Source organism: Bufo gargarizans, chromosome 1, assembly GCF_014858855.1.
Source record: "Bufo gargarizans isolate SCDJY-AF-19 chromosome 1, ASM1485885v1, whole genome shotgun sequence".
Taxonomy (NCBI): Eukaryota; Metazoa; Chordata; class Amphibia; order Anura; family Bufonidae; genus Bufo; species Bufo gargarizans.
The window spans coordinates 129,081,183-129,103,680 of record NC_058080.1 but is presented as its reverse complement, the minus strand read 5'-3'; the positions used below and the strand labels follow the sequence as shown (position 1 = coordinate 129,103,680).

The 22,498-nt window shown below is 46.9% G+C and overlaps 1 protein-coding gene across 3 annotated transcripts in view; it reads left to right on the top strand.

Annotated features, from left to right (window-relative positions):
• Nucleotides 1-22,498, top strand: part of RFC1 (replication factor C subunit 1) — an 80,995-nt gene that overhangs the window by 47,641 nt on the left and 10,856 nt on the right. For all 3 annotated transcript variants that reach the window (XM_044298349.1, XM_044298341.1, XM_044298332.1), the window contains exons 9-19: nucleotides 1,496-1,773; nucleotides 3,156-3,260; nucleotides 4,467-4,646; nucleotides 9,739-9,843; nucleotides 10,437-10,800; nucleotides 11,550-11,659; nucleotides 13,909-14,023; nucleotides 14,107-14,195; nucleotides 14,940-15,077; nucleotides 15,200-15,295; nucleotides 15,375-15,473. In XM_044298349.1, coding sequence (XP_044154284.1) covers nucleotides 1,496-1,773; nucleotides 3,156-3,260; nucleotides 4,467-4,646; nucleotides 9,739-9,843; nucleotides 10,437-10,800; nucleotides 11,550-11,659; nucleotides 13,909-14,023; nucleotides 14,107-14,195; nucleotides 14,940-15,077; nucleotides 15,200-15,295; nucleotides 15,375-15,473 — 1,679 coding nt within the window. The remainder of the gene's footprint in view (nucleotides 1-1,495; nucleotides 1,774-3,155; nucleotides 3,261-4,466; nucleotides 4,647-9,738; nucleotides 9,844-10,436; nucleotides 10,801-11,549; nucleotides 11,660-13,908; nucleotides 14,024-14,106; nucleotides 14,196-14,939; nucleotides 15,078-15,199; nucleotides 15,296-15,374; nucleotides 15,474-22,498) is intronic.

Sequence of the window (22,498 nt, the reverse complement as noted above, 5' to 3'; positions counted from 1 at the left end):
ATGGGGGCATATCCTAGCGATATGCCCCTATTGTCTGTGATGGAAATACCCTTTTAAGACTGGAGTGTGAATTCCTCTCCAACTTAAAGAAGTTGTTCTGACAAAAGTATTCTACATTTTTCAAATCGGCACTTGAATCTGAATACATTTGTAGTTGCATGTCATTAAAAATGTAGTATAGCAAGTGAGGTAACCGATAAAATGTGTCTGCATAGCGCCCTCTGCTGTTTCTTCTTTTCCTTATCACATTGTCCTCCTCTCTGAGGTGCTTATATATGCTCAGTTCTATCCTTCAACTGTCACCGGCTGTAGCTACTGTTTGAAGCTGGGACAGGTACAGGGAGAGAGCTGCAGCAGGAAGGACAAGCCCCCTGAGTAGGGAGAGGGCTGCAGCAGAAAGGACAAGCCCCCTGAGCAGTGATGGGGAGAGGGCTGCAGCAGAAAGGACAAGCCCCCTGAGCAGTGATGGGGAGAGGGCTGCAGCAGAAAGGACAAGCCCCCTGAGCAGTGAGTGATAGGGTGAGGGCTGTAGCAGAAAGGACAAGCCCCCTGAGCAGTGATGGGGAGAGGGCTGCAGCAGAAAGGACAAGCCCCCTGAGCAGTGATGGGGAGAGGGCTGCAGCAGAAAGGACAAGCCCCGTGAGCAGTGAGTGATAGGGTGAGGGCTGTAGCAGAAAGGACAAGCCCCCTGAGCAGTGATGGGGAGAGGGCTGCAGCAGAAAGGACAAGCCCCCTGAGCAGTGATGGGGAGAGGGCTGCAGCAGAAAGGACGAGCCCCCTGAGCAGTGATGGGGAGAGGGCTGCAGCAGAAAGGACAAGCCCCCTGAGCAGTGATGGGGAGAGGGCTGCAGCAGAAAGGACAAGCCCCCTGAGCAGTGAGTGATAGGGAGAGGGCTGCAGCAGAAAGGACAAGCCCCCTGAGCAGTGAGTGATAGGGAGAGGTCTGCAGCAGAAAGGACAAGCCCCCTGAGCAGTGATGGGGAGAGGGCTGCAGCAGAAAGGACAAGCCCCCTGAGCAGTGATGGGGAGAGGGCTGCAGCAGAAAGGACAAGCCCCCTGAGCAGTGATGGGGAGAGGGCTGCAGCAGAAAGGACAAGCCCCCTGAGCAGTGAGTGATAGGGAGAGGTCTGCAGCAGAAAGGACAAGCCCCCTGAGCAGTGATGGGGAGAGGGCTGCAGCAGAAAGGACAAGCCCCCTGAGCAGTGATGGGGAGAGGGCTGCAGCAGAAAGGACAAGCCCCCTGAGCAGTGATGGGGAGAGGGCTGCAGCAGAAAGGACAAGCCCCGTGAGCAGTGATGGGGAGGGAAGTGCAGCAGAAAGGACAAGCCCCCTGAGCAGTGATGGGGAGGGAAGTGCAGCAGAAACGACATGACCACAAGTAAGGACGCACACCGTGAGCTGCCAGCCTGAAAAAAATAAATCCATTGAATGGGGAGATTTTTTTTTTTTTACATTATTCATGGGATAACCCTTTTAATGCCTTTCTACTCTGTAGCCAGGACAATAAGCCAGTCAGATGCATTAACAGCAGTTAAGAAAGAAAAGGATATAAAAGAGGAGACCAAAAAGGCTTCACATGCACAGTCTGAAAGTTCATCTTCAGCCAAAGAAAAGTCTTCTCCGGTCAAGAGCAGCTCCAAGCTAGCTCTAATGAAAAAGAAGGATGAAGTTCAGGAAAAGGAGGTGGAGATATCGAGCCCGATTACTAAAACCAAGGTTATATCTCCAAAGAAGGAAGAGGTGACACCTGTGAAAACATCTCGGAAATCAGAGGTATGACTTTTATACGATTGACACGTCACGGAAGGCTGTGAACTTGGGTCCGATTTAGTGCCAATATATGGTCATCAGTTTCCACTTAAAGGGCAATGACATTTATCATGTAGAGAATGTTAATACAAGGTACTTACTAATGTATTGTGTCCAGGGGTGAACCTAGCCTTTCTGCTGTCTGAGGTTAAAACTAAAAGGGGCGCTCCCCCCTCCACTCCCCGATGCCAATTTTTTAACCTAACCCCTTTGCCACAATGAAAGCGCTCATTGTCCATGGCTCTTCGGCTGCCCCCCTCTTGCCCCTTTCTGGTGCCTCACCTGGCCTCATTGGTGGTGCACCCCTGATTGTGATTGTCCATATTGTCTCCTTTGCTGGCTTGATTCATATTTTCATCACATTATACGCTGCTCGTTTCAATGGTTACGACCACCTTAAAATCCAGCAGCAGTGGCCATGCTTGCACATTATAGAAAAAGGAAAAAGCCTATGCGCTCGCTTCGTTGGTCCTGGCCATCAGAGTATATATATATTCACTTCGGTAGATGATGAGGCACTGCTGGTCAATAAGTTGAAGGGAATCTGTCGCCACAATTCTGGGTTATGTCCAGTAATACATGAGTAGTACTGCAGAGTGCTGTCAGCAAACAAAGCTGCACTGAAAATAGTCAGGACTGTTGTGCTGTGCCAAAAATACCGGAGCAGTCCTGGCAGTGTATTTCGGCACAGGGGGCAGTAGGAAAATAAAAAGTTGCAGTCGGGAGCACTACAGCACAATAGCCCAAAATCGTGATGACAGATTCCCTTCAAGGTTCATGCAGAGGTTGATCCAATAAATGGATTTTGTGTTTCTAAGGAAACAGATGAGTTGCTGAATCAATACAAGAACATACAGCACAGGGGCCGTATTACTATGATGTCCATGTGCGTCAGTAAACATTCCAGAAAGAAATTAATCTTGGTGGTGATTGTGTCGCCCTCTGTCGTGTGCCGATGTGCTCTTGGTTATGGAGTAGATGACTTGAATCCAGAATATATTTGGGATTCTGATGAGCAATGTAAAGCTGATCCGTGTTCCTCCTGCAAAACACAGACAATGTTTCCTTTCCAGTGGATTGCCCACGGGTGGCGTTCATGTCCTGTCCTTATTTCTTGCAGACCATTCATCTGAATGGACAAGTCTTGCATGAAAATCGAACTTTCTCTGCACTCACCATGGTCCTTGTGGAAAGTCGGACATGCGAATTGGTCCATTGGCTATAATGGGTCAATGTTCAGTCCGTGTGCTGCCTGTTCTACTTTGGACAGCGCCCATCACATGATCATCGCTCTTCGGAATGAGCTCTTATCGTTTTCATAAATGATTGTTTTCTTTGCTCCACAGTCCAGTCCTGAAGACTCTGAGAAAAAGCGTGGGAATTATACTGCATATAGGAATTACCTGAATCGAGAAGGCCCAAAAGCTCTTGGTTCCAAGGAGATTCCCCAGGTAAGTAAGACACATTGGCAATTTACAAGGTTTTCCTATTAGAGGGGTTGTGAACCTTTTGTGGGGGATTGGCACACCTCCCTCTTGGGCAGACCTGTGAAGAGAAGCATACTTACCTGCTTCCCACTCTTGGCTGCTATGCTATGCTCCCAAGATGTACGCTTCCATTTAGATACTGCTGCAGCCAATCGCTGGTCGCAGCAGTGACCTTCTCCCCTTGTGTCATGTGACTATTTGACATGACTGAAGGGGAAGAATGTCAAACTGGCATCAAGATGGAAGTTTATACCCTGGGAGTACAGTGGAGCAGACAAGGCCGGAGAGAGCGTGGAGCCAGCACTGGGAAGCGGGTAAGGTTGCTTTCCTTCATAGGCCTCCCCAAGGAAGGATGTGTTGCCAACCCATTTCCCAGCCCCCCCTTTCTCCTCCCCCAGAGGTTCACAACCCCTTTAAATACTTTCCTGGCATAGCAACCCCCAGATAGGTCATCAATATCAGATAAGTGGGGTTCCGACACCCAGCAACCAACCAGTCAATTGTTTGCAGCAGGAGTCAGAAACATAACAGTGGACAGGGCATGGTTGCCTTTCTGCTCTGTACTCTGATTCTGGCTCTGTCCAGTGTTGTGTGTCTGGCATCTGCCGCAAACCGTTGATTTGGTTGGGTGCTGATTGTCAGACCGCCACTAATCTGTTGTTGGCGACCTGTCTCGAGGATAAGTCCTCAATATTTACAAGGTGAAAACCTCTCGAAAGGGGTTGGCCAAGTAATTACAAATTTGCCCCATGTCGTCTAATGTTTCATTTTGTAACCAGAGAAGTCCTTTAAGGTCTTGATTTTTTCCTGTGACTTTCATGCTGTCACATGTGTTCTGGTTCTAGGTATTGAATTTGAAAATGCAGCTTATGGGCCAAAAAGTTGTGTTCACCCCTTTAAAAGCCAGCACCGTTTTGCCTTAGTATTGTCTTCATAATGTTGTCTGTAGAGCCCTCGTCTGTACACTGTGTATCGATGCATTACAGATCCCCTGCTGAGGTACTGGAGCCATGCTATACCAGACCTGCGCTGTACTTACCTGTGTCTCTACTTAATAGGTTACTATTTCTATAGTATGTGTTAGCCAGCAGGAATGTCATTTTTATAACACATTCCTGAATTCCCGGTGACATGTCTGTAATTCTTGTGAAATTTCTGATTTCTTGTCAGGGGGCAGATAACTGCTTGGAGGGTCTGACGTTTGTCATAACTGGGGTCCTGGAGTCCATAGAGCGAGATGAGGCCAAGTCATTGGTAGAGCGCTATGGGGGCAAAGTAACTGGAAATGTCAGCAAGAAGACCAACTACCTCATCATGGGCCGTGATGGTGGGGAGTCCAAACGTGAGAAGGTATGATACAGGGATGCAACACACAATGTTTATGTGCCTGTCATAGTAACACATGTTGTAAGGCTGAAAAAGACATCCGTCCATCCAGTTCAGCCTGTTATCCCACAAAAATCTTCCCCCATCCCCCATGAGGTAGGAGCCAATTTTTCTCATTTTAGGGGAAAGAATTCCTTCCGGACTCCAATCAGAATAACTCCCTGGATTAGCGACCCCTCTCTAGTAGCTATAGCCTGTAATATTATTACACACCAGAAATACATCCAGGCCCCTCTTGACCTCTTTTAGTGAACTCACCATCACCACCTCCCCAGGCAGAGAGCTCCATAGTCTCACTGCTCTTACCGTAAAGAATCCTCTTCTATGTTTGTGTACAGACCTTCTTTCCTCCAGACGCAGAGGATGTCCCCTCGTCACAGTCCTGGGGATAAATAGCTGATGGGAGAGATCTCTGTACTGACCCCTGATATATTTATACAGAGTAATTAGATCTCCCCTCAGTCATCTTTTTTCTAAAGTGAATAACCCTAATGTTGATAATCTTTCAGGGCACTGTAATCCTCCCATTCCAGTTATTATTTTAGTTGCCCTCCTCTGGACCCTCTCCAGCTCTGCTATGTCTGCCTTGTTCACAGGAGCCCAGAACTGTACACAGTACTCCATGTGTGGTCTGACTAATGATTTGTAAAGTGGTAGGACTATGTTCTCATCACGGGCATCTATGCCCCTTCTGATGCACCCATTATCTTATTGGATTTATTCGTTCTGTGAGAAGATTTATAATGAATGCAGTAAGAGTTCCTCATAGCACCAGCTGCAACTATTATATTATCGTTATCAGCGTTTTCTAGGAAGTGATCTCTTTGTTCCTGTGAGGAACTGTTCTGGTTTTATAACTATCATTTCTGTTCTGCCCCCAATTTATTACATGCCCTCTTATCTTTCCCCTGGTTTGGCCATATAACAAGAGATTAATATGTGATTTCAGTCCCCAGCAAAAATGCTGCACTTTCACAAGCACTAAGATTTATGCGAGTATTGAATATCTTTCATTATAAATTTCGTGCCACGCATAGATACTTAAAAGTGAATTTGTCAACAGGAAATGCGCTATTAAACCAGGCACTATTGGGGGTCATTTATTAAACAGAAATGCGTCTAAATTAGGCTTATTTATTTGTGGCGCAAAGGTTCTGCGACTTCTCCCCGCTGACGCCAGGTCTGAAAAAGTTGGTGGTGAAGGGCACGGGCCGGAAGGCCTGTCTCATTTTACGCCTGTTTTAGGTGTAGAAAAAGGTCTAAATGTAAGACCGCTAGGAAGCGGTCTTACATGTAGAAGAGGCAGTGCATCCGCCGCAGTTATGTACAGGCCTGCGCCCCTTCAGAACTCCGGCAGATCCACCGCCAGGTATAGTGCTTATTAAGACTGGCATCTAAAACGCCGGTCTTAATAAAGGTGCCTGGGCCGTTCCGCTCCCCAGCCTGTGCATCTTACGCTACTCTGCTAACCAGCAATAAAAGCATCAATGAAGATTGGACCCTGGTGAGTGCCGCGTGTCTGTTATCTACATTCCTTGTGCCCCTATGTCTTGCAGGGCTAGAATGAATGTGATGATGCTTTTCACTTAGTGACCTGTTGCTTTCATTTCAGTACTTTTACTCTATATGCAAATGAGCAGTTAAGTGTCCCACGGGCGGACCCAGGCTATTCGGTGGGCCCTTGCTCTTTTGGCTTCCTCTGCCCTCCCCTCTCCTTCAGTGACAGGCCCAGGTTCCATTAACTGTCCGTTTGCGCATGCGCAGATCGTCAAAACTCAGGAACGCCTCCTCACGTCATTAGCAGTGCGACCAAAAGTTTGGAGGTAGGGGAATGTAACGTTACGCCGGCTTTACTTTTAGTGTAGGTTCACACGTGGTGAATACACTGCGGATGGTAAAGCTGGATCGTGTTACATTATGAGCAAAGTGGATGACATGTAAAATTTCATCCATGTATTGCGGAAAATATCCACAGTGGAAGTTTTGGGACTTTTATATCAGGAGAGGCCATCAGTATCAGACAGATGGGGGGGGCTGTCGGTGCAGGCCGACATACTGCGGGTTGGCCGCCATTCACTGCGCAGTGGACAGAACCTTGTGCTTCTGGCTCCGTCTGCTGTATAGTTTCTGGCGGGTACTTGAAAAGTTCATTGGTGGTGGGGCTGAAGTTGGACCCCCTCAGATCTGATATTGATGACATATCCTGCAGACAGGTTTAATATTTAAGTCCCAGAAGTCCCAGTTTCCCCCTTTACAATGTATCCGGTGAAATCTTCAGCAAAATCTGTGACAGTTCCACATGTAATGATACATTTTTTGCAGTATGTTTCTTCAGCAGTCTCGGCTAATTTCTTAGGGTCGGAGGTTTACTAGTAGCAAGACCCCAGGTAGCCAGCACATTATCAGGGATGATGATGATGACTTATGTTTGAGAGTATGGTCCTTGTCTGCCTCCTGACTTCTGTGCAGGGGTGGACTGGCCTTAGACCCTACAGGGAGCCACCAGAGCCCCCCTCAACGCCGCTGGTCGGGTACACAACGATCTGATGCTCTCAGCATTAATTAGTGCTAGGAGCCACCAGGCCAACGGACGCAGATGCCCTCCTGAGCTCAACTGTATTACGGTCCTCAGAGATAAGGGACAGTTTAATGCTGTGGTGAGGGCAGCAGTATGTTGTGCTCTGTAGTATTTGGTTCTGCTGGGGCAGTGTATTGTGCTGCTCTGTAGTATTTGGTTCTGCTGGGGCAGTATATTGTGCTGCTCTGTAGTATTTGGTTCTGTTGGGGTAGGATATTGTGCCGCACTGTAGTATTTGGTTCTGCTGGGGTAGGATATTGTGCCGCACTGTAGTATTTGGTTCTGCTGGGGTAGGATATTGTGCCGCACTGTAGTATTTGGTTCTGCTTGGGCAGTATATTGTGCTGCTCTGTAGTATTTGGTTCTACTGGGGTAGGATATTGTGCTGCTCTGTAGTATTTGGTTCTGCTGGGGCAGTATATTGTGCTGCTCTGTAGTATTTGGTTCTGCTGGGGCAGGATATTGTGCCGCACTGTGGTATTGGGTTCTGCTGGGGCAGTATATTGTGCCGCACTGTAGTATTTGGTTCTGCTGTATAGCCATCAATGAACACCATAGGCAATGTAATGATTGCCGGTTATTGTCCCCCAATATGCCCATACAATTAAAATGCAACAATATTAATGGCATACAGCAAATGGTGCAATGGGAAAAAAATAGAAAAACTGCCAATTCGCCATTTTTTGTCACTTCAACTCACCAAGAATTTTTTTTATAAAAAGTGATCAAAAAGCCTTCAAATTGGTATCACTGAAAGGTACAGATCGCCCTGCAGGAAATAAGCCCTCACTCAGCCCCGTAGATATAACTACAAAAAGGTTTTCGAGGGGTCAGAATATGGAGATAAAAAAAAATTTTCTCAAGGGTTATTTTTTTTTTTTTTTTTTGCAGTATTAAAACGCAAGAAAAATGTATACAAGTGTGGTATAGTTGTAACCGTACTGACCTAGAGAACAGTGTAACCCCCCCCCCCCCCCAAAAAAAAATAAAAACTGTCAGAATTGCGTTTTTTTTGTTTTTTTCAATTCCATTCCTTTTTGGATTTTTTTTCCTGCTTCCCACTACATTGTATGCAACCGTAAATGGTGCCATTAGAAAGTACAACATGTCCAGCAAAAAATAAGCCCTTTATAAGGCTATATGAATGGAAAAATAAAAAAGTCAGGACTATGGGAAGGCGGGGAGTGAAAAACGAAAACGTGATAATGGAAAATCGCAGGGTCCTCCTAAGGGTTAAAGGAAATTTTTTTTCATTAGAAAGTGACCTGTTGTTAAAATCATGTTTTATGTTATTTTAAAGAATTTTGATGATTTTCATTTTTAACCCTTAGAATACCAGAGGGTTTTGCATTTTTATTTTTATTCTGAAATGCAGAAGAAAAGGCCTCTTTCACACGGGCGTCCCGGATTTGCTCCGGATGCGTTGCGTGTGCATTGCGGGAAAACCGTGCGAGTAGGCACGCAATTGCGGTCAGTTTTGACTGCGATTGCGTTCCGCGTTTTGCACGTGCATGAGAAAAAACGGAATGTCGTTCCCGGACTTTTTCACTGAAGTTCGAGTTTAGGTTAGGTGTTCTATTCATTTTATTATTTTCCCTTATAACATGGTTATAAAGGAAAATGATAGCATTCTTAATACAGAATGCTTAGTGTCTTTGGGTCAGTAGGTTAATAGCGATACCACTTATGTATAGGTTTTGTATGTCTAAATACTGTAAAAATAAATGTAAACTTTGAAAAAAAAAATATATATGGGGTGGGGGCTTATTTTTTGCGGGACAATATGTTGTTTTTATTAATACCATTTTAGAGTGTGTGACTTTTTGATCACATTTTATTACTTTTTGGGGGGTAAAAGAAGCAATGAAAAAATAGTAAATTGCCCATTTTGACCCTTTTTTCCGTTACGCCATTCGCCATATTGGAAAAATATTCAGACATTTTAATAGTGCGGGCGTTTTTGGTTGCGATGATACCCATGATGTTTATATTTTTGTTATTTAGGTATTACAATTTTTATTTATACTGAAAGGGGGGATTTAAACCTATATTTTAATTTTTTATTTTTTTTTATTTTACTTTTTTTGTAATATTTTGAAGCTCTTATATGAGCGTACAAAATGCATTTTTTATTTTTAACAATTATGGATTTTTAAAATGCATTTTTTACTGACTATTGCTCATTTCTTCTGTTGGCCAGTCCACCCCTGCACAGACGAGTCAGGAGGCAGACAAGGACCATACTCTCACAAACATGAATACCCTCTGCCTCTTTAGTGAGACTGAGCGCATTTAAATCAATTACCGGCATCCTCATTGGCAGGGTGTTCAAATACTTCTGTTCCTCACTGTATATCAGATGACTACATCAGTGGATGGTCATACATAATATTGAATTCTGCACATAGGAATAACACTTTACATTTTACGTATAGAAATTATTATGAATTTTCAGCTTTTTTTTATGTCTTTTTACAGGCAGAAAGCTTGGGAACAAAGATCATTGACGAGGATGGCTTGTTTGATTTAATTCACTCTTTACCTGGAAAGAAATCCAAGTACGTTATAGCAGCAGAAGCTGAGGTAAGTGCAGCAGAAATGCCCAATTATATAACCAATCTTGTATTTAAATGGGATTTGTGCCGACTTCCCATCAGAAAGTCACTGTTGGCTATGGATTGTAATAGCTGAAGAAGGTTTCTCACTCGTGAAGTCCAAAGGGGCACAGCCTCTTAATTTTAGCAAAAAGTACCACATGTTGACCCCTCGTTAATCAGACGTTTATGGCATGGCCTATAAATATGTCATAAGTGAATGTAGGTGCAAAAGCAGAGGTGTCTAAGCCTCTGGTTGCATCTGCTTTAGATCCAGCAAGGCTCTGTTCAAAAATAAATTAATGACCAGACACAGCCCCTTTCAGTGGCCACTGCAGGTGAAACATGGTATTACATGGAGGATCTTCAGAGATGAATGGACCTTCATTTGATACGTGGAAGCCTATGGCCGTTCTGACTCATGCAGGTCTTTATGATGCCCACATGTCTTAATAGAGCATATGGACAGGGGAAGTCTTCATGAGGTAACATCTTTAATCTCTTGTTCTTCATTGTGACTTGGATCGGTAGGATACCATGCTCTTTGTTAGTTACATGTCTCTTGTTTTGGCTGCTAATCAGATGAAAACCAAAGTTAAAGCCGAAAAGACCCCAAAGAAGGTAACCAAAAAGCCTAGCCCAGTAAAGAGGACATTAACTCCTGAGAAGAGACAGTCACCAAGAGCAAAGAAACTAGCGGTCGAGAAGACAAATGACGACTGGAAGATGAGCATAAAGCAGGAGGAGAAACCTTGTTCTGTTAAATCTCTGAACTTGCCGCTAGTCAGTGGTAAGACAGAGAGCTTACTCTGGGTTGATAAATACAAGCCAACTTCTGTGAAGGCAATCATCGGGCAGCAGGGAGAACAGAGCTGTGCCAACAAACTCATCCGGTGGCTGAAGGACTGGCACAAGAATCACTCCACTGAAGACAAGAAGCCTGCAGGTAAAGGGCATTGTATATTGGGTCAAGTGCTGTAAGGCGTGACACATTTTATGTAAGTGTAGGTATATTTGTCTCCTGAGAATATATTGGTTACAGGGGTAGGACCCCCACCGATGTGATAGTTATTTCCTATCCTGTGGAGAGGGGATAACGTTTTGTAACCGGAATACCCTGGTTGAGGAGTGACAGATGCTGGTAGGAGTGAGTACCTGGCCGATGAACATATGCGAGGCAGGCAGTAAAACCTGGTCAGCAGGCCCTTACTTTCTAGTCACTGTGAGATAGGAAGTTGGTGTGATGCTGGTAAGCTCAAGGCACCACATTCATGTCCATTCCCTAGGAGCGTCTCTGTAACGTCAGGGGTTGCCTGGACAGTCTCTCGCCCTCCTGATCTGACATCAGGCATGGAGAGACACAAGTGCACCCTGAACAATCAGGTTGTCTATGCAACTGTTCAGACACCTATCAAGTATTGTGCACACATCCTATTCTAGATAATGGAATGTGTGCACCATACGTGTTGGGAGTCCTCATGCTTTGGCCACAAGACTGGCAGGCGTGCACTTGGGCTTCTCTACACCCTGTGTCAGATGAGTGGGAGCGACTGCCTGGACGCTTGCTTTACTCTATCTTTGGAAGACAGACCTCTTCTCTCATGTTTCACTGGTGGTTGGTGCCTTTGGTGGACTTACCATGTTGTATTTAGTACAGTTCTGCTTTTGCAACTAAATGTCACTATATTATTTCAGTAAAATATAGCAAATTTGGGGGCAAGGACGATGGGTCATCCTTTAAAGCAGCCCTGCTGTCTGGACCGCCTGGTGTTGGAAAAACCACTACAGCTGTTTTGGTGTGCGAGGTAAAGGTTTAGTTTTTTTTTTGTATTTTATTGTATTTTCCGAAATGTCTGTTTTAGTAAGTACTCGCATTTCCCATAAAATTATAACTTCAGCGCATCTTTCCTTTTGCCATTCTTGTTATTCCTCCTAGAAATGTCTAGGCATGTCAATGAGGCATGTCCCTACAGAGTCTGATACTATCCAGTCAGTGCTGACTGTTGGGGGGACACCTTTCTGACAAGGAGCATCGCCTAAATGTATACATTTGTAAATGTATTCATACATAACAGAGGCATGGCACAACCTAGGTATTATCTAGTAATTGGCAAACAGAGCAGTCCAGCAGCAATTTGGAGAATACATTTATATGGGTGCAAAGTGCCTCATGGAGCCTGACTCCAAGGTCTCCAACACATCCAGAAAATTGAGAATAAAAGGCAGGGTTTATAGGACCCCCGAACTTCTGTTTAACATGGGCTGTAGACAAGATGTGGCCTGCCCGAGATGTGGTATGTCACCAGCGGGGTTAGTGCACCTCATGTGGAACTGTCCCAGCCTCCGACGTTATTGGGGGGGAACTGATGTGAACTATAAATGATGTTTTTAAGATGAACCTGAATTTGACAGTATCGGTGTGTGTTCTGGGGTATGTAGTTGAAATTCCTGTGACAGCGGGGCATCAGCTTTCTATCCTCCGCCTCCTTTATCAGGCCCATAAGCGTATTGCTCTCTACTGGATTGACTCAAACGCCTACCATACGAGAATTTAAAGTGCGAGTTCATAGACTACTTCGCCTAGAATGCTTTGTGTGCCATTTGTGTGCTTTGTTTGCCAGAAATTTCATGATATTTGGGATTTATGAATCGCAAAATATAATTTACCCTTTCTGACTAAATGATACCATGGAATGCTGAGTGGGGAAGGGGGCTAGGAGGTGGATGCCCCACTGCACGTTCTGATAATGTCCAACGTATATATATGGGGCGTTGGAGGTATATACTTTGTTGGGTAGTTTTTTCTTTATTTTTACATGTTGTATTTTCTGTTATGTATAACTAAAAAAAATTTATAAAAAACTATTTGATAAAAACAAAAAAAAGGGTATAAAAGGCAGCGCTCCAGAAGTAAATGTGCCTCCACGGAGGAGCTTAGGCAGTTTGCTAGGTCTCCTTAAAGTGGCTAGCTGTATATGGAGACTTATTGGCAATGCTCCATAGTAAAATACTATGCAGAGCTCTCTCCTAAAGAGAGGGAACCATCTCACTAGTGCCACCTTGTGTAAATGGCTCCCTATGAGTCAAAATCCAACTCTTTAACAAGCCTTGGGACATGACCAGAGAAAATAGTGAAGCTAAATATCCTTCCATAGATAGCAGCTTCAGGGTTCCTCCACAAGGTGGAGCTAGCGGGACGAGTCTCCTTCCTTGGGAGATACCTCTTAGCGTGTCCCTGGAGGAGCTGAAGCGTGATGTGCTTAGAATGGAATACTCCTAATTCTGTTTTGCTGTTTCTATCGGTTTAATAATTTCCATTTGAGAACCATTAAGCTGCCATTTGTAACCATGTTTTGGTAAAGAGGGGTAACTATGTACTCTAACTCCATTAGTTTGAAAAGACAACGTTTATCACTGTACCTATTGTGTAATAAGGGAAGACCTTCTTTTGTTTCTGGATGGATCTGAAAAACTGCCTCAATGAATTCCGAATGTTAAAGGGGTTAATCAGTTCCTTAAAATTGGTGGGCGATCCTTAGGACAGGCCACCAGTACTCCATCTAGGTAGGCCCACTCTCCACGACCCTGCTGATCAGCTGTATGAAGGGAACATGAGAGCTGCACCCCTTCCATTGTTTTCCAGCTGTGCCTGGTAAACAAGAAAGCAGAGGTAGTGCTTGCAAGAGAGCTTGATTCAGCTGATCAGCAGGGGTGCCCAAAGTGATCTAGTATTAATGGTCCAGTCTATGTATTAGGTCAGGGATCAGCAACCTTCGGCACTCCAGCTGCTGTGAAACTACAACTCCCAGCTTGCAAACATGCTTGTCTTTCTCTTTAACTCCTATAGAGGTGAATGAAGCATTCTGGGAATTGTAGTTTCTGAACAGCTGAAGTGCCGGAGGTTGCTGATCCCTGTATTAGGCTATCAGTTTTTAACAATACCTTAGTGATAGCCTAGAATGCAGAGTCTGTGGGCCAATTTACCCTTCACTGCATGTCTTTTTTTTTTCTTCAAGCTGTGCATCTACGTGTAACTTGTATCTTGCTTCATTAGGAACTTGACTACAGCTATGTGGAGCTGAATGCTAGTGACACACGCAGCAAAAACAGCATGAAGGAAGTGGTAGCGGAGTCTTTGAACAACACCAGCATTAAAGGGTTTTACTCGGGTAAGGTTTTTCTATAGATCGGCTTTCAGTGTACCTTACGGCAGGAGGCTGAGTCTGTTGCTCATTTTCACACCTTTCACTAGGGACCAGCAAATTTGTAAATTCTAAACATGTCCTGATCATGGATGAAGTGGATGGGATGGCAGGAAATGAAGACCGAGGAGGAGTACAGGTATTAGTCCTTTATGAACACCATAGCCACTAGTGGGATCCCTGATGCAAGGACTACAGTTCAAGCACTAGCCAGTTATTAAAGCGATTGCTGTAAAAATGTTTAAATTTTGCAAGTGTTGCATCCATTATTAAGCAGGGACATTTTTAGGCCTAGGGCACTTGTTAACTGGTCTGCAGAGGAGGGTGCTGCTTATGCCCTGCCTTTTGCACCTGGCCTTGACCAGCATAAAGGTCCTTGCAGAGTCGCCTTTGCAGAATTTGCTGCTCGGGGTCCTTGAGCTCAGACCTGCACCAGTTCTTAAAGCAAAACCACACGGGACAATTGTCAGGCCAATTTTTGGGAATTAATGTTAGTATGAATGCTCGATCTCGATAATTGTCTCGTGTAAAGGTGCCGCAGAAAACCTGATGAAGGAGCAAAATGCTTGTTTATCACGTGAAATTATTGTTAATGCGGACGCCTAAATCATCCCTTCTGAGCAGCAGATCATGCTGTGGAAATGGCGATCTGCTGCCCAGACACAATGAATCTGTATTAGGACGACCAACAGCAGAAACCATAGCTCGTCCCCATACAATAGAGGTGATCACCTCCACTGATGAGCAGGCAGTTATTGGGAAGGAATAGTGCCTTTGGGATAATTGCCTGCTCAGTTGGCGCCTTGTCTGTGCAGCTCTTCCCTTTTTATATCTGCTTGCAGTAACGAGTAGCTCATTGATGTTTTGATTTGTTCGGTTTTAGGAGCTAATTGCTCTGATTAAAGGTTCCAAGATTCCCATCATCTGCATGTGCAATGACCGCAATCATCCTAAAATCCGATCGCTGTCAAACTACTGTTTTGACCTCCGCTTCCAGAGGCCAAGACTGGAACAGATTAAAGTAAGATTGATATTGGCATAGTCTTTGTGTTTTATTTTATTTTTACAATATTGTAGTTTCTATTTTTTTTACGTTCATCTGTGTCATTGGGCTCAAAGTAACAGATGTGTTCTGTCTCTCAGGGTGCCATGATGTCTGTGGCATTTAAGGAAGGCTTAAAGATTCCCCCACCGGCTATGAACGAAGTCATTCTTGGGGCAAACCAAGATATTCGGCAGGTGAGACCCATTGCACGTGATGAGATGTGTTGCACGTAAAAGCTTCTTAGTTTTGATGTATTTTTCCTTCGTCTTTTAGGTACTGCATAATCTCAGTATGTGGTGCGCTAGCAGCAAAGCCTTGAGCTATGACGATGCTAAGAGTAGTGCCAACAATGCCAGAAAGGACATTAAAATGGTGAGCAGCTTCTTGTGAGGTCAATAAATGTCATGTAGTGGTCACACATAGCCTACTTGGTGGACTTGAAGTTTGAGTTAAATCTTTGTAGATGTTTGAGAACAATAGGGGGCGTTTGCAAAGATTGGCTTTTTATGCCAGTTTTTGTTTCACCTTTGCGCTGGAGGAGGATACGCATCATTTGTGGTGTGTGCCAGGTGTAAAAACTTTTCCAGTCCCTGGCTGGAGAAGATTTTTGCCACTTACTCATGTTTCCAGCCCAAAATGTTGATAAATTTGCTGGAGCCAATGGCACGGCCCTTGTCACACCGTGGAACACAGTGCAAAAAATGCTTAAAAAGGCCCTTGCGACTTTTTTTTTTTTTTGTTTGTTTTACGACTAAGGCTACTTTCACACTAGCTTTCGATCGGATCCGTTCTGAACGGATCCGATCATATTAATGCAGACGGAGGCTCCGTTTAGAACGGATCCGTCTGCATTATATTGGCATATAAAAGCTAAGTGTGAAAATAGCCTCAGACGGATCCGTCCAGACTTTCAATGTAAAGTCAATGGGGGACGGATCCGCTTGAAGATTGAGCCATATTGTGGCATCTTCAAACGGATCCGTCCCCATTGACTTACATTGTAAGTCTGGACGGATCCGCACGCCTCCGCACGGCCAGGCGGACACCCGAACGCTGCAAGCACACTTTGACTTATCCAGGCCATTCTGAGAAACTACACCCCTCAAGGTATTCAAAACTGATTTTACAAATGTCGTTAACCCTTTTAGGTGTTCCACAAGAATTAATGGAAAATAGAGATACAATTTCCAAATTTTACTTTTTTGGCAGATTTTCCATTTTAATATTTTTTTTTCCAGTTGCAAAGCAAGGGTTAACAGCCAAACAAAACGGAATATTTATGGCCCTGAGTCCATAGTTTACAGAAACACCCCATATGTGGTCGTAAACTGCTGTACGGGCACACGGCAGGGCGCAGAAGGAAAGGAATGCCGTACGGTTGTGGAAGGCAGATTTTGCTGGACTGGTTTTTTGACACCATGTCCCATTTGAAGCCCACCTGAGTAGAAACTCAAAAAAACCTCCAAAAAAGTGACCCCATTTTAGAAACTACGAGATATGGTGGCAATTTTGTTGGTACTAGTTTAGGGTACATATGATTTTTGGTTTCTCTATCTTACATTTTTTGTGAGGCAAGGTAACAAGAAATAGCTGTTTTGGCACAGTTTTTTTTTTTTTGTTATTTGCAACGTTCATCTGACAGGTTAGATCATGAGGTATTTTTATAGAGCAGGTTGTCACTGTCATGGTCTTACCTTCTCACTGTTCTCCTTCGTTTGACATGTGCTGGCGGCCATCTTGGTTTCTGGGTTTCTTGTAGCCTCCCACCCTGCGGCTCCTCCTTCCCACTGGGAGGAGCTGGATGCCTAGCTCATATATATATATAGAAGGTCTGTGGCTTCAGTTCCTTGCTTGGTCCTCCTGTGTTCACATGCTTCTAAGACTGCTGCTGCTTCTGGTTCCTGATCCTGGCCTCGTCTGACTACCCCGTTGGTTCCTGATCCTGGCTTCGTCTGACTACCCCGTTGGTTCCTGATCCTGGCTTCGTCTGACTACCCCGTTGGTTCCTGATCCTGGCTTCGTCTGACTACCCCGTTAGTTCCTGATCCTGGCTTCGTCTGACTACCCCGTTGGTTCCTGATCCTGGCTTCGTCTGACCACCCTCCTGGTTCCTGACCTCTGTCTACGCAAGACCCTGCTTCGGTTTAGCCATCCGTTTGGACTTTTGCTACGGCTTGATTTCCAATAAAGCCTTCTTATTTCCACTCATCTCTGTTGTACGTCTGGTTCATGGTTCCATGACATTAGGACCAAGCCATGAATTCTGACGGTACAGGGCCATCCTCGCTACCTACGCTGGTTGCCAGACTTGATCAGCAGGATCACCTGTTGGGTCGGTTCGCTGTGGCGTTGCAAACCCTGCTTGAACGCACGGCTCATTTCGCTTCCGTTGCCGATGGGTCGGTTGTCGCTCCTGGGCCCGCTCCTACTGCCGCTCCGGTTGTTGCGCCAGAGTCTACCCTGACACCTGTTGCTGCGCCTGCGGTGTCTCGGGGTATGACCGGTTCTGCCCCCCTTCCACAGCGCTTTGGGGGAGAGCCAACTCAGTGCCGAGGTTTCCTTAACCAGGTGGGCATTTATTTCGAGTTGCTGCCACATGCCTTTCCTACTGAGAGATCAAAGGTGGGCTTCTTGATCTCGCTGCTCTCGGACAAGGCCTTGGCCTGGGCCAGCCCTTTATGGGAGAACAACAATCCGGTGGTTGCCGAGTTTTCCGGTTTTGTTGCTTCTCTTCGGAAGGTATTCGATGTGCCGGCTCGTGCTGCCTCTGCTGCGAAGCTCCTTATGTCCATCAGACAGGGTTCACGATCCGTAGCTGAATACGCCATTGAGTTTCGTACCCTGGCAGCAGAGGTGGGCTGGAATAATGAGGCTCTGGTCGCTGCTTTCTCTCATGGTCTCTCGGATGCCTTGAAGGATGAGGTTGCAGCTAAGGACCTACCAGTGGAGCTCGAGTCTCTTATTTCTTTCCTGATTTTGATTGACACCAGACTCAGGGAGAGACCTTCCTTTAAGGAGAGCCTGCGGAGGTCTCCTAACAGATTGGCGCCTACGTTTGCTGTCCCACCCGTGCCTCCCTCTCCTCCCACGCCTCCTGGGGATGACTTGTCTGGGGGTGAACCCATGCAGCGGGGGTTTGCTCGCCTGTCTGAGGGGGAGAGGGTACTCCGGAGACGCGAGGGCCGATGCATGTACTGTGGTCTCGGTGGGCATTTTCGGTTGGCATGTCCGAACCGTCCGGGAGAACGCTCGCACCTGAGGTCCTGTCGGGGGCAGATCTTGGGTGGAGTCTCCTCGTCCCCGGTTTCCCGTGTTGACAAACCACTGATCACGGTTGTCCTCTCCTGGGTCGGGGGCTCGGTGACGACCCAGGCGTTGGTGGACTCTGGTGCTGGTGGTTTGTTCATTGATAGTGTTCGTTGCCGCCAATTCCATTCCTCTGCAGCCTCGAGGTTCCCCACTGGCTCTTGAGGCGATAGACGGCAGACCCCTTCTGCCGCCACACGTGACTCATGAGACCCTTCCAGTGGGGATAGCCATTGGTGCCGTTCACAGAGAGTCGGTCTGTCTCCAGGTTATTTAGTCTCCACACTACTCGGTGGTCTTGGGGTACCCCTGGCTCCAGAAGCATAATCCGACTTTCGATTGGAGATCGGTCGAGATCCTCTCGTGGTCACCGCAGTGTGGGGCTAGTTGCATCCATGGGCCTGTCAAGTTGCTGTGTACTTCCTCGGACTCTCTGTTGCCTCCTGAATACAAAGAGTACCGGGATGTATTCGATAAGGTGCGCGCGGTTGCCCTACCTCCGCACCGCCCATACGATTGTGCCATAGAGTTACAATCCGGTGCCGTTCCTCCTCGTGGCAAAGTCTATCCACTGTCAGTAGCGGAGAATGAGGCCATGGAGGAGTACGTGAGGGAGGCGCTTTCACGCGGACACATTCGCAAATCCTCGTCCCCGGCAGGGGCTGGATTTTTCTTTGTGAAAAAGAAGGGCGGCGAGTTGAGGCCTTGCATCGATTACAGGGGTCTCAATCGCATCACGATCAAGAACGCTTACCCGATACCCTTGATTTCCGAGCTGTTCGATCGCCTCAAAGGGGCCACGGTCTTTACCAAACTCGACCTGAGGGCGGCATATAACCTGGTAAGGATCAAGGCGGGCGATGAGTGGAAGACCGCGTTTAACACCAGGACCGGTCATTATGAATCCTTGGTTATGCCCTTTGGGTTGTGCAATGCGCCCGCAGTCTTCCAGGAATTCATCAACGATGTTTTCCGTGACCTGTTGCAGCAGTGTGTGGTGGTCTATTTGGATGACATCTTGGTATATTCTGAATCCATGGAGGCCCACATTCTGGATGTCAGACGAGTGTTGCAACGCTTACGAGAGAACAAGCTGTTCGGTAAGCTTGAGAAATGCGAATTTCACCGATCCCAGGTAACCTTCTTAGGTTACATCATTTCCGCTGAGGGGTTCTCCATGGATCCTGAGAAGGTTTCGGCTGTCTTACAGTGGCCCCAGCCCAGTGGGCTTCGTGCTCTGCAGCGCTTTTTGGGCTTCGCCAATTATTATCGGAAGTTCATCAGGGACTTTTCCATGCTAGCCAAGCCTCTCACGGATCTGACCAGGAAGGGCAGTAATCCTCAGGTCTGGCCGCTCGAGGCCATCCGAGCTTTTGAGGCTCTAAAGTCCGCCTTTGTGTCGGCTCCGATTCTGTCGCATCCCAACCCTGGGTTGCCTTTTGTCCTCGAGGTGGACGCGTCTGAGACGGGAGTAGGCGCCCTCCTGTCTCAGCGTAGAACACCAGAGGGTCCTCTGCTTCCTTGTGGGTTTTACTCCCGGAAACTGTCTTCCGCGGAGTGCAACTATCAGATTGGTGACAGGGAGTTATTGGCCATCGTGCAGGCCCTTAAAGAATGGAGGCACTTGCTCGAGGGCTCGGTGGTTCCGGTTCTCATCCTGACGGACCACAAGAATCTGACCTACCTCTCTGAGGCCAAGAGATTGACACCACGTCAGGCCAGATGGGCTCTGTTCTGGTCACGTTTTAATTACGTGGTCTCCTACCTACCCGGCTCCAAGAACATCAGAGCGGATGCCTTATCACGGCAGTACTCCGAGCTGTCCGGGGAGGAGTCGATTCCGACTACGGTCATACCCCCGAATCAGATCCTGGCCGCTATTCGCACCAGCCTGACCTCTCCTCTGGGTGAGCAGATTTTGGCGGCTCAATCTGGTGCTCCCTCTGGGAGACCCAACGGCAGATGTTTTGTGCCTGAGGAGTTGCGCACTCGGTTGTTGCGAACCTACCATAACTCCAAGGCCGCGGGGCACCCTGGAAAGAATCAGCTGTCCTGGGCGGTTTCACGTCTGTTCTGGTGGCCTTCTCTACGTTCCGACATCGCCGCATATGTAGCGGCATGCTCCGTTTGTGCCCAGAGTAAGTCCCCTCGGCACCTTCCGTTGGGCCTTTTGCAACCCATAGCCACCGGGGAGCGTCCATGGTCACACCTGGGGATGGATTTCATTGTGGACCTCCCTGCATCCCGAGGCCATACGGTCATTCTCATGATTGTGGATCGGTTTTCCAAAATGTGCCACTGTGTTCCTCTCAAGAAGTTACCCTCTGCACAAGAGTTGGCCTCGATTTTTGCCAGGGAGGTCTTCCGGTTGCACGGTTTGCCCAAGGAGATTGTGTCGGATCGGGGGAGTCAGTTTGTGTCCAGGTTCTGGCGCGCCTTTTGCTCCCAGTTGGGGATTCATCTCTCTTTCTCCTCGGCCTACCACCCTCAGTCCAATGGGGCCGCAGAACGATCCAATCAGGCCTTGGAGCAATTCCTTCGTTGCTATGTCTCCGATCACCAAGACAATTGGGTTGACCTCCTGCCTTGGGCTGAGTTTGCCAGGAACACGGCGGTGAACTCTTCCTCTGGGACGTCTCCCTTCATGGCCAATTATGGGTTCCAACCTGCCGTGTTACCGGAGGTATTCTCTCCCCAGGATACTCCGGCTGTGGAGGATCACCTTTCCGTCCTACGTACTTCTTGGGTACAGATCCAGAGGTCCCTTGAGGTCTCTGCGCAACGCCAGAGACTCCAGGCTAATCGCAGACGCTCCTTCCTACCAGGTCGGAGACCGTGTATGGTTGTCCACCCGCAACCTCAACCTTCGAGTGCCCACTCCCAAGCTGGCGCCTCGCTTTGTTGGTCCCTTCCGAGTGCTTCACAGGGTAAACCCGGTAGCCTATGTCCTTGCGCTTCCTCCTGGCATGCGGATCTCCAACGTGTTTCATGTCTCCCTGTTGAAGCCATTGGTGTGTAATCGTTTCACTTCCTCGGTTCCTCGGCCCCGTCCGGTCCAAGTGGGCAATCGTGAGGAATATGAGGTGAGCAATATCCTGGACTCACGCCTGGTCCGCGGTCGGTTGCAGTTTTTGGTCCATTGGCGTGGTTATGGTCCAGAGGAGCGTTCCTGGGTTCCCTCCGCAGATGTCCATGCTCCTGCGCTGCTCCGAGCCTTCCACGCACGCTTCCCTCTGAAACCGTTCCTTACTCCGCGGAGGAGGGGCCCTTGAGGGGGAGGTACTGTCATGGTCTTACCTTCTCACTGTTCTCCTTCGTTTGACATGTGCTGGCGGCCATCTTGGTTTCTGGGTTTCTTGTAGCCTCCCACCCTGCGGCTCCTCCTTCCCACTGGGAGGAGCTGGATGCCTAGCTCATATATATATAGAAGGTCTGTGGCTTCAGTTCCTTGCTTGGTCTTCCTGTGTTCACATGCTTCTAAGACTGCTGCTGCTTCTGGTTCCTGATCCTGGCCTCGTCTGACTACCCCGTTGGTTCCTGATCCTGGCTTCGTCTGACTACCCCGTTGGTTCCTGATCCTGGCTTCGTCTGACTACCCCGTTGGTTCCTGATCCTGGCTTCGTCTGACTACCCCGTTGGTTCCTGATCCTGGCTTCGTCTGACCACCCTCCTGGTTCCTGACCTCTGTCTACGCAAGACCCTGCTTCGGTTTAGCCATCCGTTTGGACTTTTGCTACGGCTTGATTTCCAATAAAGCCTTCTTATTTCCACTCATCTCTGTTGTACGTCTGGTTCATGGTTCCATGACAGTCACGGACGTAGCGATACCTAATATGTATACTATTTTATATATATATATATATATATATATATATATATATATATACACATAGTCTGAGAGCCATAGTTTTCAGTTTTTGGGCGATTATCTTGGGTAGGGTATGATTTTTTGCGGGCCCAGATGACTGTTTGATTGGCACTATTTCGGGGTGCGTATAACTTTTTGATCGCTCGCTATTACACTTTTTGTGATGTAAGGTGACAAAAAATAGCTTTTTTTAAACACTTAAAAAAAAAAAAAAAATGTAAAA